The sequence below is a fragment of the Equus asinus genome, chromosome 1, assembly GCF_041296235.1.
Source record: "Equus asinus isolate D_3611 breed Donkey chromosome 1, EquAss-T2T_v2, whole genome shotgun sequence".
NCBI lineage: Eukaryota > Metazoa > Chordata > Mammalia > Perissodactyla > Equidae > Equus > Equus asinus.
The window spans coordinates 91,949,777-91,977,754 of NC_091790.1; the positions used below are offsets into that span (position 1 = coordinate 91,949,777).

Here is a 27,978-nt window from a genome sequence, read left to right on the forward strand (position 1 = left end):
GTGTCTGTAATCATGGTTACACACAAAGTAACAGTCGCAGAGGGATGCAATATGTGGTGAAAACCACTAAACAGTCTCCTTAATTTGTTATAGCTTCTGCCCCAATAGTTAAGGCTCCACATTAGTCTTTTGAGTTTGGAGAAATAAATATGTGCCACGTTCTTTCTCCAAGAGGCCAGTGAGTCAGACTCTTGGGAGTACACTGACAAAGAAGTCTTCATTATTTTGGACACTGGCACAGTGAGTACAGTGAGAGTTCTCCGCAAACTAGCACATGTCCTTTATTATGAGTAAGCACAGTAAACACCGTTGATACAGCTACAAATCTGTCTTGCTTTAGAATTCACCAATCTCATGAGCTGAACTTTGGGTAAAAGTAAACTACATGGTAGATTTTTCCAGCTTGACTGAATTTTAATCAGTATACTAACTTATGCTAGAAGGTATGTGATCTTTAAAGCCCAGAGAGACTTAATAAATGATATTTATCTTACCATTGTTTTAGGTATTTTAAGTATCCAACTTTGAAAGAAAATAAATTTCTAGGTTAATAAAATAGCAGAATCAAATCTTTTATTTTTCTCATTAGACTGAAATAATAAACCAAATTAACAAGAAAAATGTCAATAAAAGATTTAGCATGAAACATTATTTCTCAGAAGATAACGTCAAGAATATCAGGAAAATTGCAGAAAATCAATGCATTTACCTTCAAAAAGCAAAGGTATTCCTTATCTTCAACCTTTAGTTTAGGACCTTAGGATGGGAGCTGATGGTCCTACAGAGATGACCTTCTGGTTTTGTTATGAAAGAAAATGGAACAATCTCTCTGGAAGGAAAACTTAAGTCATTTCTATCTCAACCCGTATCTATTCCATAGTGTAAATGGAACACATTAATAGTCCTGCCTATCATTCTTTGCCAGAGTAGAAACCAGGTTCTAAATAAAGATAATCTGGATTATCATAAAGACAAAAATAAGAATGGAATATTTAAAATTATAATTCACTTAACTAGTGAAAACTGAACACATTGTCTTCTTTAGTAAGGGATTTACAGTCATATTTTGCATATTATGTTTAGCCAACAACCAAATTTTAATTTTTAATTAGGAGACATTAAAATATAATTAGCAGCAAATAACAGAATGACAAAGCTACAAAAATTCATAAAGGTCAAAGGAAGCAGAATTTTAGCCACAGCAAGAACAGTTCTTCCACAAATGTAGGGAGTCATGGTGACTACTCCACCGTCCCCACATTCACCTCCAAGGTAAATTTTCTAGAAGCAACATTGCTTTTTGACAATAATAATGATGATAATAATATAGGGATAGCTGTCAAAACCAGACAGCGTACATTCTTCAGAGTCAAGAGACCTTCCAACCTCAGTAAACACCATATATAAAGGAACATAGCAATTTCCAACACAGCATACACACAACAAAATTAATTCATTCATCAGAGACTGATACAATTTTAAAATGCATTTTCCATGAGGAAGCAGAGGGCAAGAGACCATCTGCAGTTGTCAAACCTGTGGAAGTGAAACAATGCCTTACGAAATTCACACAAGATAGGAATTATAAGTGAAAAACAAATGCTTTATCAAAAAAAGGTTGGTTGGTAGCCCAACAGATAGATATTTATATGGATATGTTTATATATTTAGTGATAAAAATCAGCTTGCATGTGGGTCATAGTCTATCTACTTTGAAGTTATATCACACATACTATAAGCAATTTACAGAATTTGTCAAGTTTGTATATACAGGAGTTGCAAAATGAATTAAAATACATTGAAATATAGAACATTCAAAATGTACTTATATAAACCTCCCAGGATTGACAGAGATTGGCCGTTACCAGCATTGCCACCATTGAACAAGAACTATAATCAAGAAAAAGGAGAAAAATTCAAGAAAAAAAGGGAAAATTTAAAAATTCTTCTATTTTTTATTTAAAATAATGTTTTCCTTGTTGACTCTCAGTGTTGATAATTTTGTTCTTGCTCCAAAACGAGGATTTTGTTTAATGCTAGTTAATCTTCTGTAGCCTTTCGATCTCTGCTTCCTGCAGATAATGGGTCCTTTAGGAGGAAATGAGTGGTCACCATGGTAAATATTTACTATACTGATGATGTTCAGGCCAAACCCTGAGCAGTCAGTGAGATGGAGCTTTAAGTAGCCAAAAGAAAAGGAAAAAAATAGATCTTGCTATTAGAAAATGTCCTATTACTTCACATTAATTCTCTTGAAATAAAAGATCAGTGATTTGCCAAAGAAAATACTATGAGCAAAGCGTGTGATAGCCTCTTCGTTTATGCTTCCGGAAGCAGGCGCTCCTTGTGTAGGTAATTAGAGTACAGTGGGTGCAGAGTGGTGCTTGGAGTTTAGGGTCAACTTTGCTGTCCGCTCCGTAGATTTTACAGGCGATTTGCTCTTTGCTTTAAGAAGAGAAAGTGATATTGGAAAAAAGTCAGCACTTTAGATTAAAGCAAAGCACCCTTCACAAAGCCACAAACAAGAAGCAGGACAGAAAGTCCATGGCTTGTAGCTATCCTCGCACCTGCGGAAGAAGTTATAAGATATTCGCTCATCTTGAAGATTTCCAATGCTCCTTATTAGGCTGTTTTAAACACATACATATATATATTTAATTAGCTCGCCAGCTTGGCTCTGGTGCTCATGAATGTCTTGGCATGCACTGCAAATAACAACACATACAAAGTATTTCAGTCCCAGGAAGTTGGTCTTGTTTGTTTTGTCTGTTTTCAAACAATGCCATCGCATAGTTGGGAACACTCAGAGGAACAAATCCAAATACATTTCCCTCAAGTCATTCTTTGAGGATCATTGCCTAGAGTCACTGTGTCATTCCTATATTGGTAGCTAGAAACACATCCCCTGTCTTACTAATGTGTAAGCGTAAAACCACAGGAGACACAACCAACACTGAAAGAAGTAGGCTCCTCGAGGGTGGGGAGAATATGTTCTGGGTTGGGTACATTTGGCCATTTTCTTTAAGAGGAAGATCTTTCTCAAGTTTTTTATCCTTGAAATCTGAGAAAAGTCAGTTCTATCAAGAAATAGACATTTTTGAAAGAACATCAAGACTATGTAAGGGAGAGAATTCAATTGTAGTTTTATATTTTTTCTTCATATATTTTATCCAATAAGTTTCTAGCTACAAATATGCGTTAAATTAACACTTTATTAGTAAGAAAATAAAAATGTGATGAAGCTCAAAGCATTTATTTTCTCTTTTAATTGGAGAAAGGTTAAAAGCATTTGAACAGGGTAGGGAAATTCAATCTTTTGAATATTTCAGCTAACTCATGTTCAGGTCCACAGTGATGAGAATAAAAATTGAGGTAAAGCCATATGGTCTCAAGAAGTCACTGCAGATTAAATCTTTGGGGGTTCTAAAGTGGCCATTGAGTAGACTCACATTACTGTTTTTTTGTTAGTGTTGTCAACTGATTTGCCTTTCTTTGGTGGATGAGCCATATATTTAACACAGTATCTCCTTATAGAAACCTAATGACTGAAGACCCAGAGGTTAGTGGTGGGTCCCTGGAGAGTGTTTCTTCATTCAAGCTGGGTGACAAGATTCAAAAATGCAAAAGTGATAGTACAGCTCATGTGCAGCTCTGAGTACAAAGGTCATGCAAGGAAAATGTATACAATCTATGTAGAACCACTAGCATCAGAGGTTTCCAAAATTAAATATATGTTCCTGCTGTCTTTTGAAGAGAGTTTCTCTGACAAGGATTCATTTAATTAAAAAAAAAAGAAAGAAAGAAATGATTACATGGCTCCTTAAACAGCCAATGGCATTTGACTTGACACAAAGTATGTCTTAGATTGAATCAAGGTTTAAAAAAATGCTTAAAGCAATAAAACTAAGTAAAGTGATTTGCTCTTCAAAGAAGATATTTTGTGAAATAATAGTTTCTTTTTCTGCACAGGCACTGCAGATTGGCTCGAACTTGGTGCAACCGTGGACTACGCTGCCCCTTTCTCAAGTAAGCAGCCCTTCAACGGTTGCCTGACCCCATCCTTCCTACAAAATATGAAGGGAATAGCTACTCGTTTTGATTCATCATTTCCTATCACAATATGTCCAGCATGTGCAAGTTAAAACAAAATTTACATAAGCAGTATAATTTGAAAGAAACTCAATTACATACAGTAAAGAGTATTTTTAAAAAGGCTATTAAAATGTTGAACTGCCATCAGATATACAACATATCATTGTAACAAAGTACTTTATTGTTTCAGATTGTAATCATTCATCCACTCCAGGAGCATGTAGTTCCTAGCATATTTTTAACTAAATGAAATTTATTTCTGTCAGGCCAGACAGAATTTTCTTTCCCATATGGTAAACTCTAAAGCAAATTTGTTTTGTCATCAAGTCACTGATTGTTTTTCTCTTCTTTCTATGTTTTATTTATGCCTTGAGTAAGTGAGATGTGTACTTCCTTACCTTTGTCATACCAAAGAATTAGTGAAATCGAGAATCTAAAATGCTATAATTTGCCCTGTGTAATTTTAACAAATAATTATCATAGTCATTTTCACTCAGATGTACACCATTGTGAATATAACATTTTTTTCAATGAATATAACATTATTGTTCATCAAACATGCTATGGTCTATTCTACAAGAAGTGTTTTTTGTGAGGAAGATGTCCCTGAGCTAACATCTGCATCAATCTTCCTCTACTATGTATATGGGACGCCATCACAGCATGGCTTGATGAGTGGTGTGTAGGTCTGTGCCAGGGATCTGAACCTGAGAACCTTGGGCCGCTGAAGTGGAGTGTGACAACTTAACCACTATGCCACTGGGCTGGCCCCCTATAGAAAGTTTTTAAAAATTATTTTGTAAAAAGTAAACTTTGGCAACTCATCACGCTCTATGCTTATTTTTACATATAGAAACATTTTGTTTTTGTAAAATAATGAGATCCAGGATTGCAGTCAGGAGCTCTAAGTTCTAATTTCCTCTGCTGCCACTCATTTCTAATATCCCAAGTAAAGACATTTCTTCTGTGTTTTCTAAAATGAGCATTACTGTTTGAGTATTATAGTTTGATTTTTTTCACATCAGTATGCCAGACATTGTGTTGGAATAGAATTACCTATTTTGTTTTATTTGGTTTCTCTTGCTCAGTGCCCAGGCCCAACAGGATAACCTATGGTCCACCTATCACAACCATGCATTTAAGTAACTCTTGCCCTCAAATGGCCTGCTGTCTATAGTGTCTGTTCCCAGCAGACACAGCGTAATCTCTCTCTCCTCTGAACTTCAGCATTGTTTGGCTTTGCTGCTCCTGTGACCTTAACTTGGCCTACACTGACTTGTAACTCATTCCGTTCATGTCATATCTCACTGATTACACTATAAGCTCATTAAAGGCAAGTGGTAAAACTTTAGCAATTTTTTTTATTAGTCTCAACGTCTAAAACTGTGCCTTGAAAGTTTTTAAACTTTTGCCCCCAAAACAAATTACCCTGTGAAGAAGAAAGGGAGATGCTATTATCTACATTATGTGAAGAAAATGTGCAGATAGCATGCCTAGGTGAAGAGTGGCCTAATAGAACCTAGAGATTTCTCTCTCACTCAGGATGCCATTTTATGATGTCCTTCAATTTCTACTTAATAATGATGGCTTTCATTTGTTTTTATGCTTAAAGATTTTCATAGTGCTTTCTGGTGCAATTCCCCATGCCTTTGAAGGCAGAGAAGATATTTTCTCCATTTTGCAAATAGAAAAGTCTAAGAAGTCTTCTTAGAAGTCTAAGCAGTGCAGAAACTGGGCTTTCATTTCTCAGCCCCTTTTACACCTCATGCTAGAGTCAGTGTCATATCACCTTCACTGAGAGGTGGACAAGCAAGCATTTCTCAAGAGAGTGTCTGTGACCAACGAGAGCAGGACCAAGGAGAAACATGAAAAATAATAGCCTCAAATATTTTATCTTCATTCTAATTATTATTTCAGAGTATAATAGAAAAATTGACCTATTTCTTAAAAAAAAACAAAATAAAAAACAATCACAATACAGTAGTTGAGACCTTGGCATCCTCAGTAAGCAGGCAGAGATGGTGTGCAGTCATACCACCACATCATCAGAGAGGTACTGCTGTGGAGAGCTCAGTTCACCATCTTTTCCACCTCATTTAACTGCACATAACTTTTCAGACTATAAAGTCTGCCTTGCCCTTCTCATCTGTCTGCCAGACAGAAGAACGTACTCCGTTTTAGCACCTTCCTTTTTAGACTGTTCCATCTATACTACCATTTCTTCCCTGTATCTATGATCAAGAGGCTGGAAGACACTGGTGCATTTAATAATGCTGCCGCCCTTTGCTCACCTCTATCTCCAAAACAACCACAATGAGGTGGGCAGGTACTCTGCATCAGGGAATATGCGGTAAGCTCTTTGCATACATTGTCTTAGTTCATCCTCTCAACAACCCTGCATAGGAAACGCACAGCTCAGGAAGATGTACCTCTGCGACATGGAATAACTCAGCCTAGGTTACATGGGTAACAGGTAGGAAAGCAATGGTACAGAAATGCAGAAACAGTAACGTGGTCAGGGCAAGTCAGAATATGGGTGCACTTCTTTCTGAAACTCCCCATGGCAAGCAACCTTGCCTCAGTGTCTTCACAGCTGTAAATCAAGATGTGAGGCTATTATACGAATGTACACTAGTCTTTTCAGAGAAAATGCACTGGATATAGCACAGTTTAGAGAAAAAATTATTTGATATAAAACTTGTTTTCCTCAACTCTGAACTTATAAATATTGGATATGAAAACATCATCAGCCTCATGTTTTTCCTAAACATTAATAATAGGTAAAGTATGTTTTGCTCCATACAGCACACCAAATGTCTTATGATATAGAAATATTTTGAACTTTGCATATTATAGACCTTAAGAGCTCAAAGTTTCCTCCAAATTCACTGAAATATTTGAGTGAGAGGTGCTTTACCATTGTTCTTACATGTCCCTCTTCTAAGAACTTCTCTTTTCCAAGTTTTTGATTCAAATTTGATAGCCTGGGGCCAAGAAAGCTTAAGTTGATTGTTCAAAGTGCCACCATTAGTTAGTGACAGGGAAAGAAGGATAACCATTCTCAGTCACTTTCCTGGCTCCCAGAAAAGATCATCAAAGGAGAATATGGGGATTGAATTCAGAGGATTAAGACAACTATCTAGACAATTTATCCCTTCTAAGGTTTACCAGCTCCTCAATATTCACTTTCTTTTGGCTGTGAATATTTTCTGATGGGTTAATTTCTATATGGTAAAACTTTTTGTTGGTTAGATTTGGGGAACGGTCACCATATGGGGAATCTCTGTAGATTTAGGTATGACGTTTGAATGGTTTTTCTTTTCTTTTTCTTGTTTGAGTATTTAGAAGAATCAAAACGAGCAAGAAAAGAGAAAGAAAACAATTTCTCTCCTGCTGTGGCTCTACAGTATGACTCCAGAATACTTATTTTGTAAAAGTGAGCATTAGTGATGTTTATCATATGAAAAAACCTAAAAATGGATATCCTCCAATAATAAAAGAAGCAACAGTCAAATAAATATTTTGTCTGTGAAGAGGCTAAGCCTATAAAGAATGGTGTGTCCACTACAGCTCTAGGAACAGATGGCCTCCTTTGACACATTTCTCTTTTATTACAGATGCCAGCTTTAAGAAATGAAAATAGCTGTGTGAGAAATGTTTTTTTTTTTTTGAGGAAGATTAGCCCTGAGCTACGTATTACCAATCCTCCTATTTTTGCTGAGGAAGACTGGTCCTGAGCTAACATCCATGTGCATCTTCCTCTACTTTACACGTGGGATGCCTATCACAGCATGGCTTTTTGCCAAGTGGTGCCATGTCCACACCTGGGATCTGAACCAGCGAACCCCGGGCCGCCAAGAAGCCAAATGTGCGAACTTAACTGCTGCGCCATCGGGCTGGCCCTTTGTGAGAAAATTTGAGCTAGCTTTTAATGCAATTTTTATTCAGGTTTGCACATACTAAATCTCTATTTAAAGGGGAAGATCAAATAATAAGATGATTTTATCCTACAATTTTTTGAAAAGAATATCTTTTTATTAGAATTCTTATTGGTCTAGTGCCAATTTCTTCCAGAAATCCATTGTTTTAAAAGAAATGTGCTTCATTTTGACATAATACATAAATAGCCTATTTTATTGTGCCCTGGCATGTTGGTAGCAGCTGTTTAAATTTCCTGCTTTCCTTTAGTCAACAATTTTACACCTCTCTTCCAGTTACGAGGCCTCCTGTAGCTGAGGGAAAAAGTGCAGTTGCTCATGTATGCAGGTCTAAAGGACAAGGAGCATGGGTGACATCCCATTCACCACAGAATGTTCCAGACTCTCCTGCTTACAGCTAGCCCCTGCAGGCTTTCAGGGTTTCTATGACTCAGTGATTCCAGAACGGACACATAAAGTACTGATGCCCCCTGCCTGCTGAGGCCATAGTACATCTTAAAACAACATATTTTCGTTGTAATTCATTCATCCGAATAAGAATTGATCCCCTGCAAACAAATGATGACAGCAGCGGCTATTTAGAACATTTGTTAGATCTTTACCTCGGACTATGATCGTGGGAGATTATTATAATCAGTTTGCCGACTAAGAACCTGAAGCTGAGAGGTGTTATGCAATGTGTTCAAGTTTACTCAGCTGGTAGGTGGTGCAGCTTAGATTCAAAACCAGTTCTGTTTGACTCCACAAACTAATTTGCATCATAACTTCATCTGGTGATTCTTCATACCTGAAAACTATACTTTCTCAATTCTGCCTAATATTAAAAATATATGGAAATATGAGTGGCTTTGACAAAACGCAAGGGAGAACAATATAAATTAGTAGAAAGGCAAATAAAATGTTTGTAAAGAATGAAGTTTTAATACCACATATATCTAACAACTGCTTTAATGCATGAATAAGAATGATTTAGGATTAGTATGACATTTACTGGTAAATAAATCAATGGTGCTAAAGGGCGTGAAACTGTTTACTCACGGAGATTAAATATACCCTTGCATGTATGTTTTCATTAATTAGCAAACTCTTCATTCCTAATGTGAAGTTAGATATTAATTCAGGCCTTGTTGGAATGATCACAATATTCCATATTAAGGCTAAGCACACACATGCGGTTTTGTTGCACTGACAAAATTGTTGAATAATGCTGAATTTGACTAAGGGCTTAAAAAAGTACATTCAAATTGGGGAATGGAATAAAGGAAATTATGAGGACAAGTGGTACCGATGTGGGATGGCTTTGCTGCAGGGACTGTGATCCCAGAACACTTACCCCAGAGCAGGCTGGGATATAGTTTGCCCTGAGGGAGGAAGTTGATAAAAAGTGCATCACAGCTAGAATTGTTGATTAATGAGTGGAGAGGCACGAAAGATGTATTTCCGTATTTGAGCAATCACTCACTGATTGGTATATAAAGAATACCTCCTCCTACCCACACTCTTTCTGTGCATTGTCACAGATCTCACCTCCAAAATCATAGAAAAATTCCTCATCAAAGGACGAAGCACATCTCATATTTTTAAAAACATGGCAACTGAGGAATCAAGAAATGCAAGTAAAAGGAAGAGGAAAGAAACAGCTGTTTATATGATCTCAATTTTCACATATCTTCTTATGTAAATTGAAAAGTAAAGATTTCACTATTAATTGATAAATATAGTCATTTGCTTAAATTAAAAAAATAATTTTAATTGTTCAGTAATGTTTGCTTTTGAGGATAAAATTATTTGAAGACCTAATGCCAACAGGATATACAAAGGCGATAATTATATAGCTTCAGAAAAAACACTTGTTTTAAATCAAAAAAGTCTTAAGACTACCCATTTATTTCCCAATGAGCCAATGGTCTTACCCGTTTCTTTAATCTACCTATTTCAAAATTATCTACATTAGAATGTTTTAGAAATTATCTTCATAATAAACTATCTTCTTAGCCATCAGAGTTAAGTAATTAACAGACATATCCAAAGCAATAGTTGTTTTATCTGCATCCTATTTATCAAGGAATGCAAATAAAATGATAAAAGTAAGCAGTTGCCAGGGACTGTTCATCAAACTTCCTAGATATAATTTGTTATTAAATATAATTTTAAATAAATGGAGATTACTGTTGTTCTGGGCATGTAATGGAGGATGGTTCAAGTGCTATTTTCCAGTGCTCTTTCTCCACTAATACATAGTGATCTGGGGTTGTTTTTTTAAAGCTTGACCAAATTACATAAAAATTCAAGTATCTTCTTAGCAGCGGTATTATCCTCATAAGTGTTTTCCACTATACATAAACCAAAACATAACATTCAATCCCTAAACATTTATTTAAGTGTAATTATGTGCTTAGCACAGTGCTAGGTACTGCAATAACACCAGAAGTGTCAGGACACAGTTTACATCGTCACAACCTTTATATTTTCAGATCATTGGAAATAGAGTGAGTTTTTAAATTCTAAAGTACTCTTTTTCTATTTAGTGGTTATGATTCTACTGCTTGCTCCCTAAATGTAATTTTCCAAATTAACTATTTACATTGTTAAGAGAAGTGAAAAAATTGCCTTCAGAATATATAAATTTGTTTAAGCAGAAAAATGAAAAATAAAATATTTTCTAAATGACTGGAGATGTTGCCAAAGATGTAACTATAAGACATCTAAATAAAACAAGAAAAAAAATCACTCACAGAATAGACTCCCTTATTGCACAGCGCTTGAGACCTTTACATTCTCAAATTTGGAATATCTCACCACATTATTTAATCTTCATTAAACTGCTTGTGTCTGTGAAGATAAAATTACCTAATTTCTTATTTTTTATTTTTTCGATAACTCTGCAGTCATCGTTCATGGAACAAAAAATCATAACTCCTAGCTTCTACAATTTGCTTTAATTTAAACACTAAGAATTTAACCTATATTGGGTCTATTTTATACATACAGGATTCTGAATTACGCAGAAATGCTCTCTCAGATTTTTTTGAAGCAGTCATATTTAATAAAACATAATTATCATTTATAAATCTTCCAGTGTATTGACTTTCCCGGACACTCTCAATGACTGTACCATTGCTCATCACTTTTGCTCTCCCTCCGAATGGGGGCCAAATGAGTCATACTATTGAGAAGAAAAATGATTGCATGATATTTTATTTATAGGCTTTAATGCGTCTGATTTATTTATTCGAGACAAATTTATCAAGATCATATCCATTATGTTTAGAAAAACAAAAAGAGTAATTTGTCAGATTCTCCCCCTAGCTCCCAGAACATAAGGTGTAATGTTCTTAATTTTAATGCCTCTAGTAATTTCTGAGTACATCACTTTCATAATAGTGCTTTTTACATATATACACATGTGTACATGTATGCATGAATACATATGTGCACATGTACACACAGGTACATGGGTGTATTTTTTTAAATTTGTCAGAAGCTACACAATCACACACCATTATTTTACTTTGCTTTTCTTTATTTGTGGACTATAATTTATTTGTTTGCTTTGTCTCTCATGAGCTGGTCTGTTATTGGTCTATTTTTAAATTTGGGAAATTTTAAATAATGTTTTTTTTTCTGGTCACAAAAGTAAAAAATTATCATTGTACAAATGTTATCAATACAAACAAAATAATTAAAAGTCATAACATCTTGATTTTTGATACACATTATATACTACTTCTTGTTATTTTTCTATGCACATATCTCAGATTGATTTAAAGTTTTGTATTCTATATTTTTTCACAATATAGTATGTATTGAGCCTTTTTAAACTTCATTAAACAGTATTTAAAAACATGATTCTAGCTTAAAAACACGAAGCTGCTTGATATTCACTGCCTAGTTTTAGAACATTCATTAGGTAACTTTCCTACTCTCAGCCGTTTGAGTACTTCCAGTTATGGGAAGACCTCTGTGATCAGCATCCCTGCGCATGGGTCTGGGTCTGCCTCAGGACTGACCTCCATGGAATTGCCCCCCAAGAGGCTCACTTCAAGGACAAAGCTCTGTGATTTATCTTTCCTACCAAATTTTCTTCCAGAAGAAAGTACCAATTCACTGTGCAAGTATTAATACAGCAGAATGCCTGAGTCACTGTCGCCTTGATGACACGTGTTGATTTTAAAAATCTTTGCCAAGATTATATGTGTCAAATTTAAAAAAGTGACTAGGGTTTTGACTGGGACCGCATCAAGTCTATAAATACTTTCAAAAAACCTGATATATTTCCAATACTGACATTGGCCATCCAAAAACATGGCGTGTTTACTCATTTATTCAGACCTAAACTCTGGTCTTCATATTTATACCACTATTTGTTATTGTCTTTAAAAAAAAAAAACCTAGATATTTTATACCTTTTGCTTGTTGTTACTATTGAGGATTGTATATTATGCCCCATATATTTTCTCTTTGGGTGTTGCTGTCATGCAGAGAATGGTCTTAAGTTTATATCTATCTTTCCTTTATCCATACTACATGATCACTTTTGATATCTCTAAGTCATTTGAAGTGGATTACATAATCCTAGCATCTGTAAAATTGACATTTTTTTCCTTCTTTTGGTAAGTATTAGACACAAATATTTCCTCATCCGTTGTATCACTTTTTAGTTACATTTAATTAAACAAATATTTTCAATTATTTATAGTAAAATGTTATTTTCATTTGTATATTTTGTAACTTTAAGATTTTAGATTTTATGCTAATCTTCTTTATATTAATTTTCTTTTCTGCTTAGTTCTTTAATTAATTGGAACTCATCGGGGTATTTATTATAAATGGTGATAATGCATTTCATTTTGTCATTTATTAATTAAATAAATCCTTCCTTGAATATTATATTTTTCAATCCATCAGATGTTACCTTATTTTATATAATTTTAGAGCTTTCCAGGATTCTTATTTTCTTTCATCTCTACTCATATTTATGTTCCTTTACGATCCTCTTAAGTGATGGTTATTTAATAATATACTTTAACATCTGGTAGGTAAAGAGGACAAGCACCAACGACTGCTGTGCTCACCCTGAGCCAGGTTTATTCTGCTACGTATTTAAAATACATTATGTCATGAAATGCTGAAAATGGCCTTTGGGGCGTTGCTGTTATTACCCCAATTTTATAAATAAGGACTCTGAGGTTCACAGAGATGTTGTGCGCAGCTCACTCAACACACAAGCTGGTAGAGAGTGAATAGGAGTCACATGTGTCCATCGACGACCACAAACTGGGCTGTTCTTATTACAGGGGTCCCAATCCATTTTATTTTTCTCTCTTTCGAAAGCTTTAAACAACATTCTCACTCATTTATGTTTTTAGATGTATCTATAATTGTTTTATGATGTTAAAAATTCTGAGGGTTTTTTTGAAAACTTGAATTTAATTAAGAAAGCAGCTAGTCTGTATAATTGTGGCTTCCAAATACCTGTTTATTCAGGTCACACAGTTCAAATTCTTAAAAATCCTTTGAAATCTTAATATGTTTTACAATATGGATCTATTTTCAACCTTGGGCAAGACAGCTGGTGGCTAATATGGTATGGTTATATAGAGGAAGCTTATCATCAATTAATGGCATTGTGACAGAATTAAAAAAGACAGCTCTGAAATTATAAACAATAAAACATAGGCCAGGAACGAAGACTGAATCTTTCTTAACTCAGCACTTACATGCACTCAACAAGGAAAATATTTGCTACAGTAGAGCCGATAGTGTAGACCATTTACTCTCATCACTTCATTGCTGCCGATAATAATAACACATAAGCTCATGCAATAAGAGTAATATTTATACAGCAACTAGTCACCATTTATCGAGGGCTTATTCAGTGACAAGCCCTCTATGTATATAATTTCATTTAATTCTCAAATCTTTGTGAGGATTGTACTACAATTCCTGCTTGATAAATAAGACAAACACACAAAACAGAGACATACACAGCTATGAGTGATGGAGATGAGATGTGAACAGTTTTCCTCCTTAGCTGCTATGCCTACTGCCTCTACCTGTGAATGGCCAGAGCAAGAGGCAGGTCTAAGGAGCATCTTCCTGTTTAATTTCTGCCTTTTGCAGCTGAGGTGAATATACCTGTGTCAGGCTACAGGTGGCTACAGTGCTCCTTGGGAGAATAAGCCCTTGTCCTTCTTTTCTCTTTTAGGATGTGTGTCACTTTCACCAACAGAGTGAAGTCCTTCCAGCAACTTCTCATCTATCCAGAGAGCTGCTCCTCTGGCAGCTTCCTGAGATCTCAAGGATCATGAAATCATTAAAGACTTAGAACACTGGCAAATTCCGCTTCATGTCTCCTCAATTACAGAGCTCCTGGTAATCACAAGTGAACCTTAATGTGGCCAATCACATATTGAAAAGTTCTTCCAGCATACAGCTGGGCCTTGTTTTTACAGACCTAGCTAGTTACTGCATTTCAATAAGTTAAGTTAAACATGGTTTGCCGGAGAATTTAGCCAGTATAGACTCTTAATCTACATAATTCTGGTTCAAACACAGCTCTAGCAGATTCCTTGGCCTGTATTATCCAAAGTATTGCCTCAAATCTGTTTTTCATCTTATTCATAGGCACTTGATTTCCATAGCAGTCTTTTAACTGACAGAATTACAATGATCAAATTCATTTAATCTGTGTAAGCAGCCAAGTTGGATCATTTAAACCAAAATCAACATTAAGGTCTAAATAGTACAATTGGTGATTGGCTCCATACCCAGGTGCAGTGCACTATTTCCTCATATTTTGAGTCAGGAAAACAGGACTCTCAGCTCGTCATCTCCCTCCCCTCTACCAGCTTCAAATTCTGTTTAAGATCATTCCTGCTAAATCTGGCCACTTTTGGAAAGCTGCCGTGTTGATCAGCAGCAGAGGAGCTTCTGGAGCTCTTGGCTTCCAGCAGCTGTAGCAGCAGCTGCCTCTCACCGCTCAGGTTCACCTCATGGTGAAAACACAACAATCATATTTCAGAGTTCAGAGAATCAGCATTCCTGCTGAGCAACTAGAGACTCCACACGTGGAAACATAACTACACCTTAACCATGGCCAGTTTCTTACAAGTGTCAGCTGTCGATCACAGGAGTGAAGAGAACAGCTTTGCAAAAGTCCATCCCCATACTGCAAAAGAAATAACAGCAAAAGGCCAGTTTCTGTAAACATATTTTGTCACATCACGCACACATGCACACATGCACATATATCTCATAGTAAATGATAAAAAAAAACCTTTTCTCACTCTTAAGAACTTTTTAGAGCTAATGATTCTCATAATTCACATAAAAATATCTATTTCTGTTTCTAGACTCAGAGATTTGGATTCAACAGGTGCTGGGTGGAGTCCTAGAATATGAATTTTTAATAAGCTCCCGGGTGAGTCTGGCATAGGTCATCTGCACTACACACTTTGAGAAACACCGTTCACGAGTCTTGATCAATTTTGAAATAGTGGCAATATTATATATTTATGCAAACGTAATTATAAAAAAAAGGAGATCAAAACAGAGACATCCTGTCCCTCTCTCTTTTCCTTTTCTCCCCCAAACAGGAGCTCCACTTGTTCTAGGCACTTAGAGAATTGCAAATGCAAGTTCTAATATTTGTAGCCAAGAAGTTTCCAGTAGGGCGGCCAACTATCATGTTGTGCCTGAGACTAGGAGGTTTCCAAGAATGTGGGACTCCAGCACCAGAAGGAGGAAAGCCCCAGGGAAAAATTACTGTAATAATGAGGCACGACGATAGCTTCAAAGTAAGTGTGAACAAATTGCTGTGGTGATCTGAAGGAGGAAACAACCACTTCTAAGACAACAGAAGAAAGCTTCATCAAATAATTTGCATTTGAGTAGGAACTCGCCAAACAGGGAAAGACCCACACAAAGAAAGCAGCATTTGCAAAGTCATAGAGGTAAGAAGTCTCTGAAACTATTCAGGAAATACCAATTAGGAAGATTATGTGTGAAGATTAGGAACTCTGTGAAACAGGGCTGGAAATTAGACAATAAAAGTTAGTGATGGTGCTTTGGAGATAGTAATTATTTAATACTTGCTCTGCTGTGATCTGGTCCTTGTATTAGAGTTAAAACAAGGAAACTATTGGGGATGTTGGAATAGTGCAGAGGGCCTATGTTGAGAACTATGCCAGCGTTGGTGGGATGCAAAAGATGTAGCTGTTCAAGGATATTTTAAAGAGACATTTAGTAGAAATCAATGACTAATTCAGTGTGGAACTGCCAAGGGAAGAGGAGATAGGAACGTTTTCAAGGTTTCCATCAGATCTATTATTATGATGATGTTATTAAAAGAGTTCAGGAACATGAGAAGAACATTTCTTCTCTGTGAGAGAACTAAGATAAATTCAGTTTTGAATATTTGAGTTTAGGTGCTTGACTTGGGTATCTATTGCTGTGAAACAAACCACCCTAAAACTTACCGCCTTAAAGCAAAAATGTATTATTATCATTCACGAGTCTGTGTGTCAGCTGGGCTTGGCTGGGCAGTGTTGCTTGGGATCTCTCCTGCTGCTAGGAAATAGCAGCTGCGGCTGAAGTTAACAATGTGTGGGCTTTGCTCCCCGTAAGGTGATCTCAAACTAGCTGCACTTCTTATATGGTGGTTGGCTTCTAAGAAGCCACCCCAGAAGCTGCCAGTCCTGTTAAAGGCTATAATTACTTGCCTGGCATTACTTCTTTATAGCTTACCGTCAAAGTGGACACAGGCCAGCCCAGTTTCAAGGGCGGAAAAGAGGCACCACAGTTCAATGAGTGGAATGTAACAAATGTGCAGCCATCTCTACTCTGCCACAGTGCTTGTAGACAAGAATGTGGAGATGTTTGGGGGACAACAGCAAATCTTAGTTTGGATCTCCAGAAAGAAATCAGAATTAGAAATGTGAACGGAGAAGTTTTCTAAGGAAAAGTTAGCAGTAAACACCACAGAAATGGATAAGAAGGTTAGGGAATTAAGAATGAGAAAAGAACTGCATTTAAGAGAGGAATTTAAGAGGAGAAGCCAACAAAGAGAGAGGGAAACACTAACCACCAATAACCAGAGGACAAGTGGGCAAATGCTGCCTAGAAACTGAGAGGACAAGACCTGAGAGGTGCCTAGACTGGGAGACCAATGACCAGCCATAGAGCATTTCCAGCAGGGCTGACAGGGAAGGAGAGATGCAGGGACTAAAGAGTAAGGACAGAGAGATGAGTGCACATGTACGGTGCCCTCTGCAGGAGGGTGTGTACCTTGGGGTGGGGGAGGCGTGTAATGCCAGGCTGAGGGAGGGCAGGGGCAAGAGCCTCCTTGCACAGTTTTGATTGCCTATTTGTAAGAGCACAGGGAGGAGACCAGTAGAGGGGAAGGAAGACAGAGAGGAACAAAGGAAGGACTGGAGAAGTGGTGTATGGAGGGGATGTCTGGCTTCTGAAAGGAGTAGAGATACTTGATGAGAAAGGAAGAAATGAGTAGAGAATGGTGTAGTACATGGAGGTATTTGGGGATGTGGTGGAGGGGAGGAAGGTCAAGTAAGTCTCTGTGCTCTCTGTGAAGATGGAACTAAACCACTCCATGCTAGAATCAGGAATTCTTCCTCCTCACATCTTCAACGTTAGTTATGGGTACACAAAACTGGAGAGAATTCAAAAGAATCAGGCATGGGAAACTCTTAAGGGATTGCAAAAGCCAAGTTCTGTTTATCTGTTTGCTTTATAATTTTTCATCATTATTTTGGTTCTAACTGGAGGTAGAAATGGAGGTAGAGTTAAAGGAATTTAAAAATAGATGTTATAAAGAAAAACAGATTCAAGCAGGAGGGGACCATCACATGCTCACTAACTTTTGGAAAAATATTTGAAAAAGATATAGGACTGGCTATATTAAATAATAGCTAAATCTTTTCTCTATCTTGTGATATGTAGATGGCAATAGACTACCTTTTTCCATGAAAACTTTTGCTTTAGTAAAACTGGTTAATTGTATGACAATTTGGACATTATATAAGGGTATACAAAGTTATTTTCAGCTAATACTTTACAGAGACACAGAACTTCTTGAGAGGAAAATACTATGAATTAAGAGTTGAATATAATTTGGTCAACTAAGTGAAAGGCTATGATGAAAACAATAGGCCAGATAGACCAGTCTTTTGTAACACAGGTTGATATAACAGTGTCATGTATTCCAAGGATGAAGCATGCCACCTTGTATTAGTGAAAATAAGCAAGATTTTAATCTCTGTGTCTTCAACATATCTTGCCTTTAATAGAGTAAGAAAAGATGCATGATAAATGGGATTTATAGATATTTTGTTTTCTCACAAATTAAAATATAAACTCTCTGAAGAGAAGAAATGTATCTTCCATTTTTGCACCACTATACCTGGTATATAAGCTCTTGAGAGGATGGAGAATGAATAAATGAGTGAGTAAATGAAGCATGGGTATTGAAATCAGCTTTATTTATTTGAATATAACCTGAGAAATTATAAAGCAAAATTATAAATCAGAATGTGTGTATAATTATATAATATTTACTGTAATATATAATATTTAATATAATATATAATATAAATATAATATATAAAAATCCATCCCAGATACTGTGTTTTATACAATCATTGTGCAAGCACAGACACTTACACATGAACAGAAAGGGTGACTGTGGCACCCCAGCTTCTGAACTAAAAGTTAGAAAATGTTGTGAAAAGTATATGAAATATTTTCCAGAATTCACTGGCAGAAAAAAATAGAAATTAAAAATTGTGATATATTTCAGATTAATCTTTGTTATAAGCAGACAACTTTTAGTAGAAAGGGCTTTTAATGAACACAGGCTTCCATGAGTCAGCACCCCTTCCTTCCTTTTACCTTCACTTTAGAGAAGGCAATGAGTGAGACAGGTGGCAGGGTGGAAAATGAGCAGGGATTTTTATTTGAAAATTGTTAGAAGATATCTAGAGCTTACCATTCAGTTCCCATCACAGTGCTAAGAAAGAGGTATTAAAATAAAATAAAAGATATTTTTAGAGTACATTTAGAGTACATTTAATCCAAAAAGATAAATAGTTTAGAAATAGAATATTTCATTCCATGCTTAGAATCTTCATTTAGAATATGTAATCTGTGGGATTTTATTCCACAGAATGGAATATTCTATGTAGGCTAATAATTTCACTCCCATGATTTGGAGTTCTCATTAATTAGGTCGTAAATTATCTGATGAGTTTACTCTGTAATTTTGCATATAGTGTCTAGTTTCTTCTTTTAACAGCTTGAAGTGGAGAGGGCAACGCTTTCGAAGACATTAAATCTTTATCAAATAATGGTTACAAAAATTATAACCATTAGGTACATACATATATATGTGTTTGTTATATAGGTATATGTTTATATACATGCACACACACACACATACACGTTTTATAGCTATGCTTTTTTTGTTCTTTAATTTGTAAAACCAGGGAGATGATAAAAAGAAAAATAAGACATAGCCATAACAAACTGGGCTTCAGAGGGTAAGCTCTCTACTTAGCAGACTGACAGAAACTGCCATGACCATGGCATGCTGGGATAGTTGCTCACCTGCATTTAAAAGCAGTGCCAAGTTGCAGGGACCCTAAGCCAAGATCCTTATGAATCATCCTGATAAAGTGACCAGACTTTTTAATCTAATAGCTAAAGATACTTTGAATGTTGGCCATATAATTTTCTATTACCAATAGTAGTATCAATACTTCTTCAATGATAAAATGTAAAGACAAAAGTTAAAGAATGATAAATATTTTTATGTTCCCTTTGTCCTATAATATTATGGGAAATGTCTGAGCAAAATACAGAATATTCCTGGGGTCATGCAGAGTATTGCTCATTCCAAGAAGCCGCTACCCCACATCAAGGTTAAAACTTCCAGAGTTTCCATTGGCTGAATGATTGCATAAATTAATGTTATTCAGAACAGCTTTAACTTGCACAGCTGACTTAGGAAATGTGTGACTAAGCTTCTGAAACAGCATCAAAGGCACATTTACAGGAGTTGCCTTATCTCTCCACTACTTATTGCCTTTTATCCCCCCTCACTTCCTCCCGTTATCATCATCACTTTCCTCACAGGCAGCTGAAGTTTCTCCTTCTAAATCAAAAGCCCTTGGAGAACAGTTCTGCCTAAAGCTATGGGTGGCTGAAAATGTGGTGTTTCTCTTTCATTTACATTTTGATTAAGTGAAAGTTGCTTAATTTGGGTCATTCTCAATACATAAATCTGCAGAGAAAATGAACATGAATTTTATAATGCAACCAACATCACATGATTTACTGTTCTTATAATGTGTAAATACAGAAGAAGAAAAAAGAAAAAGTCCAGCTCTTAGATCCTCTGGACATGAAGCACTGCCAGCCACTAAAAGGCCAATTCACATCCTCTGTGAAGCCAGCCTCAGGCTCCATGTCTCCTGTCTTATTCTTACTTCAACTGAACTAGGTCTCCATTTTTAAAAAACATCATACATACATCTGTCTACTCTACTTGACTGATCTTCCTGTGGAGGGGTTGTGAGTGGTAAAATGAAAAGCTCAAAATGGGTTTCCATACCTGATTGTGGACTTTGTTTGGGTATTTTGGCTACCGCTTGAGGGCTGGAGGTGGGGTGCATCTGCTGGTTGACAGAGCTGTGGATACTGCTGGGAATGGCCGCAGAGACATTCTTGCGAGGCTTCATATCTTGCAGCCACATGGGCGAGGCTTCGAAGGCCTGCATCCTCCGAGCATGGCTGTTGGCGTTGACTTTCAGGTAGGCCTGGGCCTTGTGTTCCTGAAGCTCTCCGTAATTGGCATCGGTCACCCTGCACTCATATAAGCCTTCATCCTTTTTCCTCACTTTGGAAATCTGAAGCTTGTGAGAGATGTCATTGCCTTGGACTTTCACTGTCTGAAAAATTGCAGTTAAAAAATACAGGGCTACATCAAATGATTTTGCTCTCATACATTGTCTTGTGTTTGCTAATGTTGGCAAATTAAAGGGTCTTAATGGCCTCATAGCCACAGTGAGAGAGCTTTTTATTTTCTTAGTAGTCAAATCTGAAGATCTTATGTATTCTATTCTATGAATAACTGGATTCCCAAGATCATGGTTCAATCCAGCCAGTGCCCATTCCATTAGCCTAGCCTGTGACCCCCGTTTCCCACGTTCTGGCAGCAGCTCTGCCACTTTCCAGTCATGGGACTGGCCTCTCCTGGTTAGCTCAGCCGAATGACACAGGAACCTAATGGGGTCGAATGTATAGTTATATAGCTTCTTCTCTATGTTGCAGCTACGACTCTGAGCAATCACAAAAATATTTTGTTGGCTACGATAGAGCTTAGGTGAGAACGTGCTTTTATCCCCACATTGGGATGACTCCTAAGGTACTGACTGCATTGACTTGGTGTGATCTGACCTGTAGTCATGGGGGCCATGGCTCAGGGTACAGACCACTACCACCTGAAGTCGCACGGCCCAGAGTACACACCCCTGACATTCCAGGGTCTTTATGCTACTGGAACTTGAGACACCGTTAATTAAACACTGGTTTGATTTTCAAAACTGAAATTATATTTCTTCTAATAATTTTTATGCCAGATTAATAGCAGGATAATATTTATATTTAACATATAAGATTATGTATAACATAAAATTTTATATAATATGTTGTATACATATCCATAAGCATCTTTATCAGAACAGCTAGATTTGATATATATTATATATTATCCATGATTGACAGGATGATGGGTTTCATAAGTCATTCAGGAATTAAAGATCTGGGTGATTTTGAACTATAGAGAAAAGAAGTGAAGAAGGCCAAAAGTTACTCTGCTACCGGCCATTACACTTTCAAATGGCGGTAAATAATTAAGAAAACGTGGCAAGTGTTCATCTGTTTTTACATATAGAGCCATGTATACAAATAGATTCCAACATTTTAACCATAACCATAAATATATATTTATGTGTATGAAAAATTACATATAAATATACTAATAGTATAAAAATAATGGAAATTAATAATTTCAAATATATTCTTAGTTGAGTCTCCTAATAAAGTTTGAGGTAGTCAGAGTACTTATATTATTATGATCCCATTTTACAGTAAACTGAGGCCTAGGAGGTTTGGGTTGGTGATTCTTTTTTTTTTTTTTTTTTGGCCAGGAAGACTGCTCTTGAGCTAACATCTGTTGCCAATCTTCCTCTTTTTGTTTGAGGAAGATTGTTGCTGAGCCAACATCTGTGCCAATCTTCTTCTATTTTGTATGTGGGATGCTGCCACAAGCATGGCTTGATGAATAGCGTGTAGGTCTGCACCGGGAACTGAACCTGTGGACCCCGGGCTAATGAAGCAGAGCATGCAAATTTAACCACTATGTCACCAAGCTGGCCCCTGGGTTGGTGATTCTTAACACTGCATATTAGAATCATCTGAGGAGCTCTTAGAAAATGTTCTCACTTGGTTAAAGCCGAGACATTAAGTCTAGATCTCTGGGGCATGAAGCCCATATCAGTATTTTATACAAGGTCTCCTGGAAATTCTAAGTCAACAACTGCCTGTTTAGGACTTATGTTCAAGGTCACACAGTAGGTAAACTGGGAACAAATGACTTTCTACCTCAGTTTGTATCTAGAACTCTTTCCAATCCACTACATTTTATGAACTATTGGCCTAGATAGTACTGTCAGCAGCTGTGTGCATGATTATCTACCTGACTGCTTCTCTAGGTCAGCATGTGTGAGGCTATTTCACTGCTGGTCTTTGGAGGATGTGGGCATGGGTGAAAGGTCAAAGACAAATAGTCAATAAACAATCTATCCAATTATATGTGTGTATGAAAAGTGAAATATTTAAGAAAAAATTGTAAACTATTGATCTTACCAACAAGCTTTTCTAACCCTGTCTGAAAGCAAGTTTCTGTGACATAAGAATAATTGAATTGAAATGTTCTAAAATGTCAATGAGTTTATGAATATAAATTTGAGTTTCTGGTTTATATCTTGCTTTCATTTGATATTTTCTTTCATGTTGAGATTATACATTTAGATTACAGAATTTGATTCTATTAGTTACAATATATATTTACACTTTTAGTTATGATGTAACTCCAATCTTACACCACTTTACCCTATTTTAAAAGCTTCAGAATGAATTTCCTTTTTAAATGCGTCACTGGATTTTTAGATTCCTAAGACATATACATGTGTGTTTCTATATTATATATAATACATTTATACTTAGTAGGTCTTCTCCTTTCTTATTATATAACTATTTCATTTCTAGTAATGGAAACTTGTTTACTACTTATCAACAAGTCAACCAGTTCTATTAATATAAAGTGCTTCTATGTGGCTCCCTTTGAGGTATAGTAAAGATGCAAGATTTTCTTCTTTTTTCTAATTTCACACACATTGTAAAAAGTAATAACCAGTAAAGTAGAAACCCACCTCTATTATTTTCAATAGGTTAACCTCCTCCAATTATGTTTTTATATTTATATTGGCTATTGGTTTTATATTTATATGATTTTGAACATTGGCATTAGAAATACATTGCATACATTATGAATGACGTTGAAAACTGAGTTGTTTTCATTACATTTTCAACATCCTGTTGGATGCTTTAAATGTTTTCTGCCTAATCTGCCTAGGAAGATTTTCATATGTTAGTGTTTTACTTCCTATTAAAGGATAATTCTTTCTATATTGCAGCCCCTTGCTTTTACAGTTATGTAACTGTTAAAAAGAGCAAGAAAAAAAAAGTGTCACACACCGCTTTGGGTGGCAAAATGATTCTCTAGTAACTGTTTAAATATTTACGTGATTAAAATAAGTAATTTTATTTTATCAACTCCAAATCTGCCTCAAGTTTCATGTAACCAGTGAAGAAGAAAGGAAAACCGGCCCTCGCCTGCACTTGCGAAATTGCCTTTTTAGGGACCACATGAAAAGGCTTTTAAAAACCTCAGATTCGTGTTAACTGATTTTCACCTGGGCCTGCCTGGCAGCTGACGAGGCCCGCGCCCCCTGTCGCCTGTCGCTGTGATACTCACACTGATCTTGGTTCCGTCGTTGTCCGGGTCTCGGTCAGGCACCAACTCCACCTGCAGGAGGAGGAGACGAACCTCAGACTGGAGCCCGGCCGGTCGCGGTCCGGCCCCGGGCGCACTCTGCAGAGCCTGCGTGACACGACCCAAGTGCTTGTTGTGGAAACATCTCAGTTGGAGCGGTTTAGAAAAGAGACGGAGGAGGAGGAACGTGCCCGACCCAGTCCGGTGGCCGGGGCCTCCCTGCAGCGGCACGGGACCGCGCGGGGGCGCTGCCGGTCGCGCTCTGATGGTCCCGGACGCACGGTTCCCGGGAGGGCAGGGACTCGGGGAAGGCGGGCGCGGGCGCTGGCGCGCGGGGCGACTTTGCCGGGACGGGATTCCGCGTCTCTACCCGGCCTGCGTCCCCTCCCCCGGGCTCTTAGGCTGATTTTCTTTCTCTTGCTCTGACGCGTCCGCCGCCTTTTGCTGAACTCTGTGTCCAACCTCCCCTCTGACCCTCTTATCCTGTCCCTCTTCTCCCTCCACTTCCATTTTCCTCTTCCCCCCGTTTCTCGGCCCCTCCTCCATTCCTCCCCTCCTCCCCTTCCCTTCCTCCTCTCCGGTCCCCCTCCACCCTCCTCTGCGGTCTATTCTCAAGTCGCCCTCCCCCCCACCCCCACCCCCACCCCCGCCCCGCCTTCAGTCTCTAGTCCCTTCTCCCTTCTTACCCTGCTCCCTGTTTCTCCTCCCTCTTTCTCAGTCTTCCCCTGGTCTCTCCCCGCTCTATCTCTCTCCTCCTTTCTCTCTCTCTTTCTCCTTCCCTCCCATCCCCGCTCCCTCTCACCAATCTCTATTCTGCCAACCTCAGACACTAGAGGAACTGACTTTGGGGGAGGGGTGATGGAGACGCCGACAGAATTACTCTCCCCTGCTCCAAGGTCCTGGAAAGGGGACAGCGCGTGTCCTGGGATGTACCAACACAGCGGTGCCATCACGGATGGCTTGACAATAACCAGCGCTACAGGGAGGAGGCCATTCCCAGTTTAAATCGAGAAAGACTTGATAACAATGGACTTCCTCCTGGGTTTTAACGTCGTGTCACCAGGACGCGTTCTAGTTCACTCCCTGGCATCTCTAGGCGTCACTCACTCCAGGAGAGCAAGGCAGGTCCTCAGCGGCGCCCAGGCACCATCTCGGGCCTAGACCCACTGCCTGGACACCCAAAGGACTAAGGGAGCGAGTGGGACATATGCAGGGAATGTTGCGGGCTACGCGACTCCGCTACCTGCGCACCGGCCACCTCGGCCCCGGGCTCCAGGTCCTCGGGTCCCCGTAGGAACCACCACTGGATTTCCAGATACACCGACGCGGAGCCGCTCTGGAAAGCGCAGGACATCTCCACATTCTGCCCCTCGGTCGCCGTCACGTTCCGCGGGAACTCGGTAAATTTTGCTACAAAATAGAAACGCATCCTTTTGGAATATCCACACCACTCTTGCTAGCGTCTCTTTCCCTGAGAGGTCGCTACACTTTTTTTGGACTTAAAAAAAAAAAAAAAAGAAACAAAATCCTTCTGTGACATCCCGGACTTTGCCTGGCTCCCCAACCTCCTGTCTTTTGCCTCTTTCCTATCTCAATTTTGGTGTCATGCCTAAACCACTTTGTTGTTGATCAAGCCCAGATAGTGGAAAGGTTAACAAGCTTGCCAATTATTACCCTCTGTTAGCCAAGCTGTCCAGTTAGATCCAAGTACCTTGTGTCAGATTGCAGTATTCCCCAAAACTTACAGAGGGATTCAGTGAGGTACGTTTTAGGCAAATCTGTCCAGTTGATATATGAGGATAGCCTCTTGCCTCCAAGTTTCTAAACAATCTATGACTTTCATGTAATAGTGAATGGATCATGATTATTTGTCAAAATGTACATTCTTGACATATCAGAAGGATTATTAGCAATTGTGATTTGATGGCTATAGCAATGAAACAAGTTGCACACTTTCTCAGCTGTGAATATTTCTTTCTTTCGAAATTAATCTTCACATTTATTCCCATCAAGCCATTGTATTGTAAATTGCCATACATCATGGGATGTAAGAATCACACACCTGGGTTTAGTTCAGATTAAAGATTGTTTTGAAGTCTCTAGACAGATTTTTTTTCAGCCTCTTCATTACCAACCTTGACACTGCTAGTTTGCTGGATTCATGGAGTCACGGTGAAAGTCACAAAAATAAGATATTCCCTTTCTCCCAAAAGCACTTGAACATAGAATGCTTTGGATGGTTGTTCTTGTCTTGCCTAAGGAACACTTTGCAAAGAGCTGATGATTCCCTAAAACGAGTCTTAGAGAGATTTTTGGCTGATGGAAGTGCACAGCTACAGTGTACACTCATGGAGCGCAGAACTGAGGGGGCTGCGGGACTGATTTAGGGTGGGTGCACTTTCCTACACTTTTTAGAGAGAGACACCATCAGTGTCTCTTTTCAGAATTTTGTAAAATCCCAAAATGACCTATTGAAATGGAACTGTACTTATACTTAGAGAAAACAGGAGATTTTAAAGAGACATTCCGATCTGAAAAGGAGTTTTCTGTTCAAGCTGGAAGGAGGTTTACGGCATTTCTGCTTGCAGAAGTGATGCAGTCTTCTGGCAGCAGAGATGTGATCTGTTCATGGTGCTGAAATGTTCACTGCAGCCTGCAAAGTCCTGAAAAACTGGATTCAGCAGGCTCCTGCTGCTTGTAATGCAAGTCGTGCTTTTTTTATGGATCCTCAGAGGAGTCTGTCCTTTGATAAACACATATGCAAACGAAGTCACACGGACCCAGAAAAAGGAAACTCTAAACCGATCCTGCCGACACTGGGAAGGAGGACTGGCAATGGAGAGTCCCCCATTCCCAGCTCCGTGTTTGTTTGCGATGATTATGCATGCGTGAGTGGTTACCCTGTGCATGCACACACATAGAAGGCACACACACACACACACACACAACCCTGTGTTGTGCTCACCGAGGAACCCACCTTATTGTCAGGCACCAGATTTGCTCTCAAATCTAGCTTGCCTACTATTTAATAAACTTTAAAGAAAAATTCCAAACAAAACGTTATTTCACTGTTGCTTGCTTGGAACCTCACTACATCTGCCTGGCCATTCTTTGAATGTAGAGAATTTGCACACACACGCACAACACACCACAAGCCCATATATATTTTGCCAGTGAGCACAGACTTACCTTGAGAAGAAAGACCTTGCTGTACATATAAAACGGAAAAGAAAACAAATCCAACGTATGCCAAAACGATCCCCATCATTCCAAAAGGTGGGGGGGGGGGGTCACATCAGTGTTGCCAACAGCCAAAAAGCCCTAAAAGAAAGGAATGCAAATGTATCAGAGGTTTCGTCTCAGCGCCCTGGTCGCGGCACTGCAAACATCCTGCTGCTTCCAGGGCGAGGACTGGCTTTGGGAGAGGGGAGTGCAGTTCGAGAAGGTGAAAACCAGCTGGCTCGGATTCGATCAGGCTGCGAGTCCAGACCCGTGTTGCAACGCTGGGAAGTGTCCTCGCTGCTTCGATGCTTGCTCTAAGCTACCTGGCAACTCGTCCAACGTCAGCCTGCCGCTGCGGCTGGCGTGATCACTGCCCTCCCTAAACGCCGAGCTGGCTCGGGAAGTGGGGAGTGGGCAAGGGGGGCGGGCAGGAGGACTCCGCCGGGCTTCGCGCCGCAACTTTTCCCTCTAATGGCTGCGATGATGCCTTTAACTCTCTGCGCGCCGGACAGCTCCCCACCCGCCGGGAACTCGGCCGCGCAGCCGGCAGAGGGCCCGGGCCCGGCGGCTCCGTCTACATTTTCCTTCTGGAGA

At 38.4% G+C, this 27,978-nt stretch overlaps 1 protein-coding gene across 7 annotated transcripts; it reads right to left on the bottom strand.

The window, feature by feature from the left end:
- On the bottom strand, positions 1 to 27,978 carry VSTM2A (V-set and transmembrane domain containing 2A). Of its 7 annotated transcripts, none has more exons than XM_014838958.3 (5): positions 27,352 to 27,882; positions 25,406 to 25,572; positions 24,145 to 24,195; positions 20,659 to 20,995; positions 1 to 2,445 (listed from the first exon to the last, which is right to left on the bottom strand). In XM_014838958.3, the coding sequence occupies exons 1-5, from the start codon at positions 27,428 to 27,430 to the stop codon at positions 2,357 to 2,359; spliced, it is 723 nt and encodes a 240-aa protein (XP_014694444.1). In that variant the 5' UTR covers positions 27,431 to 27,882; the 3' UTR covers positions 1 to 2,356. The 7 variants fall into 7 exon arrangements, with proteins under 7 accessions (XP_014694444.1, XP_014694445.1, XP_070352962.1 ...); XM_014838959.3 differs by having other exon boundaries at positions 1 to 2,567; positions 27,352 to 27,869; XM_070496861.1 differs by having other exon boundaries at positions 25,414 to 25,572; positions 27,352 to 27,674.

Coding starts and splice junctions, on each gene's coding strand:
- VSTM2A (XM_070496623.1), bottom strand. CDS start 25,112: ATGGCACCGCTGTGTTGGTACATCCCAGGACACGCGCTGTCCCCTTTC. Junction 24,196..24,848: donor GAGGAGAAACAGGGAGCAGG/GTAAGAAGGGAG, acceptor CTCCTCCTGCAG/GTGGAGTTGGTGCCTGACCG. Junction 20,996..24,144: donor ACGACGGAACCAAGATCAGT/GTGAGTATCACA, acceptor GCAATTTTTCAG/ACAGTGAAAGTCCAAGGCAA.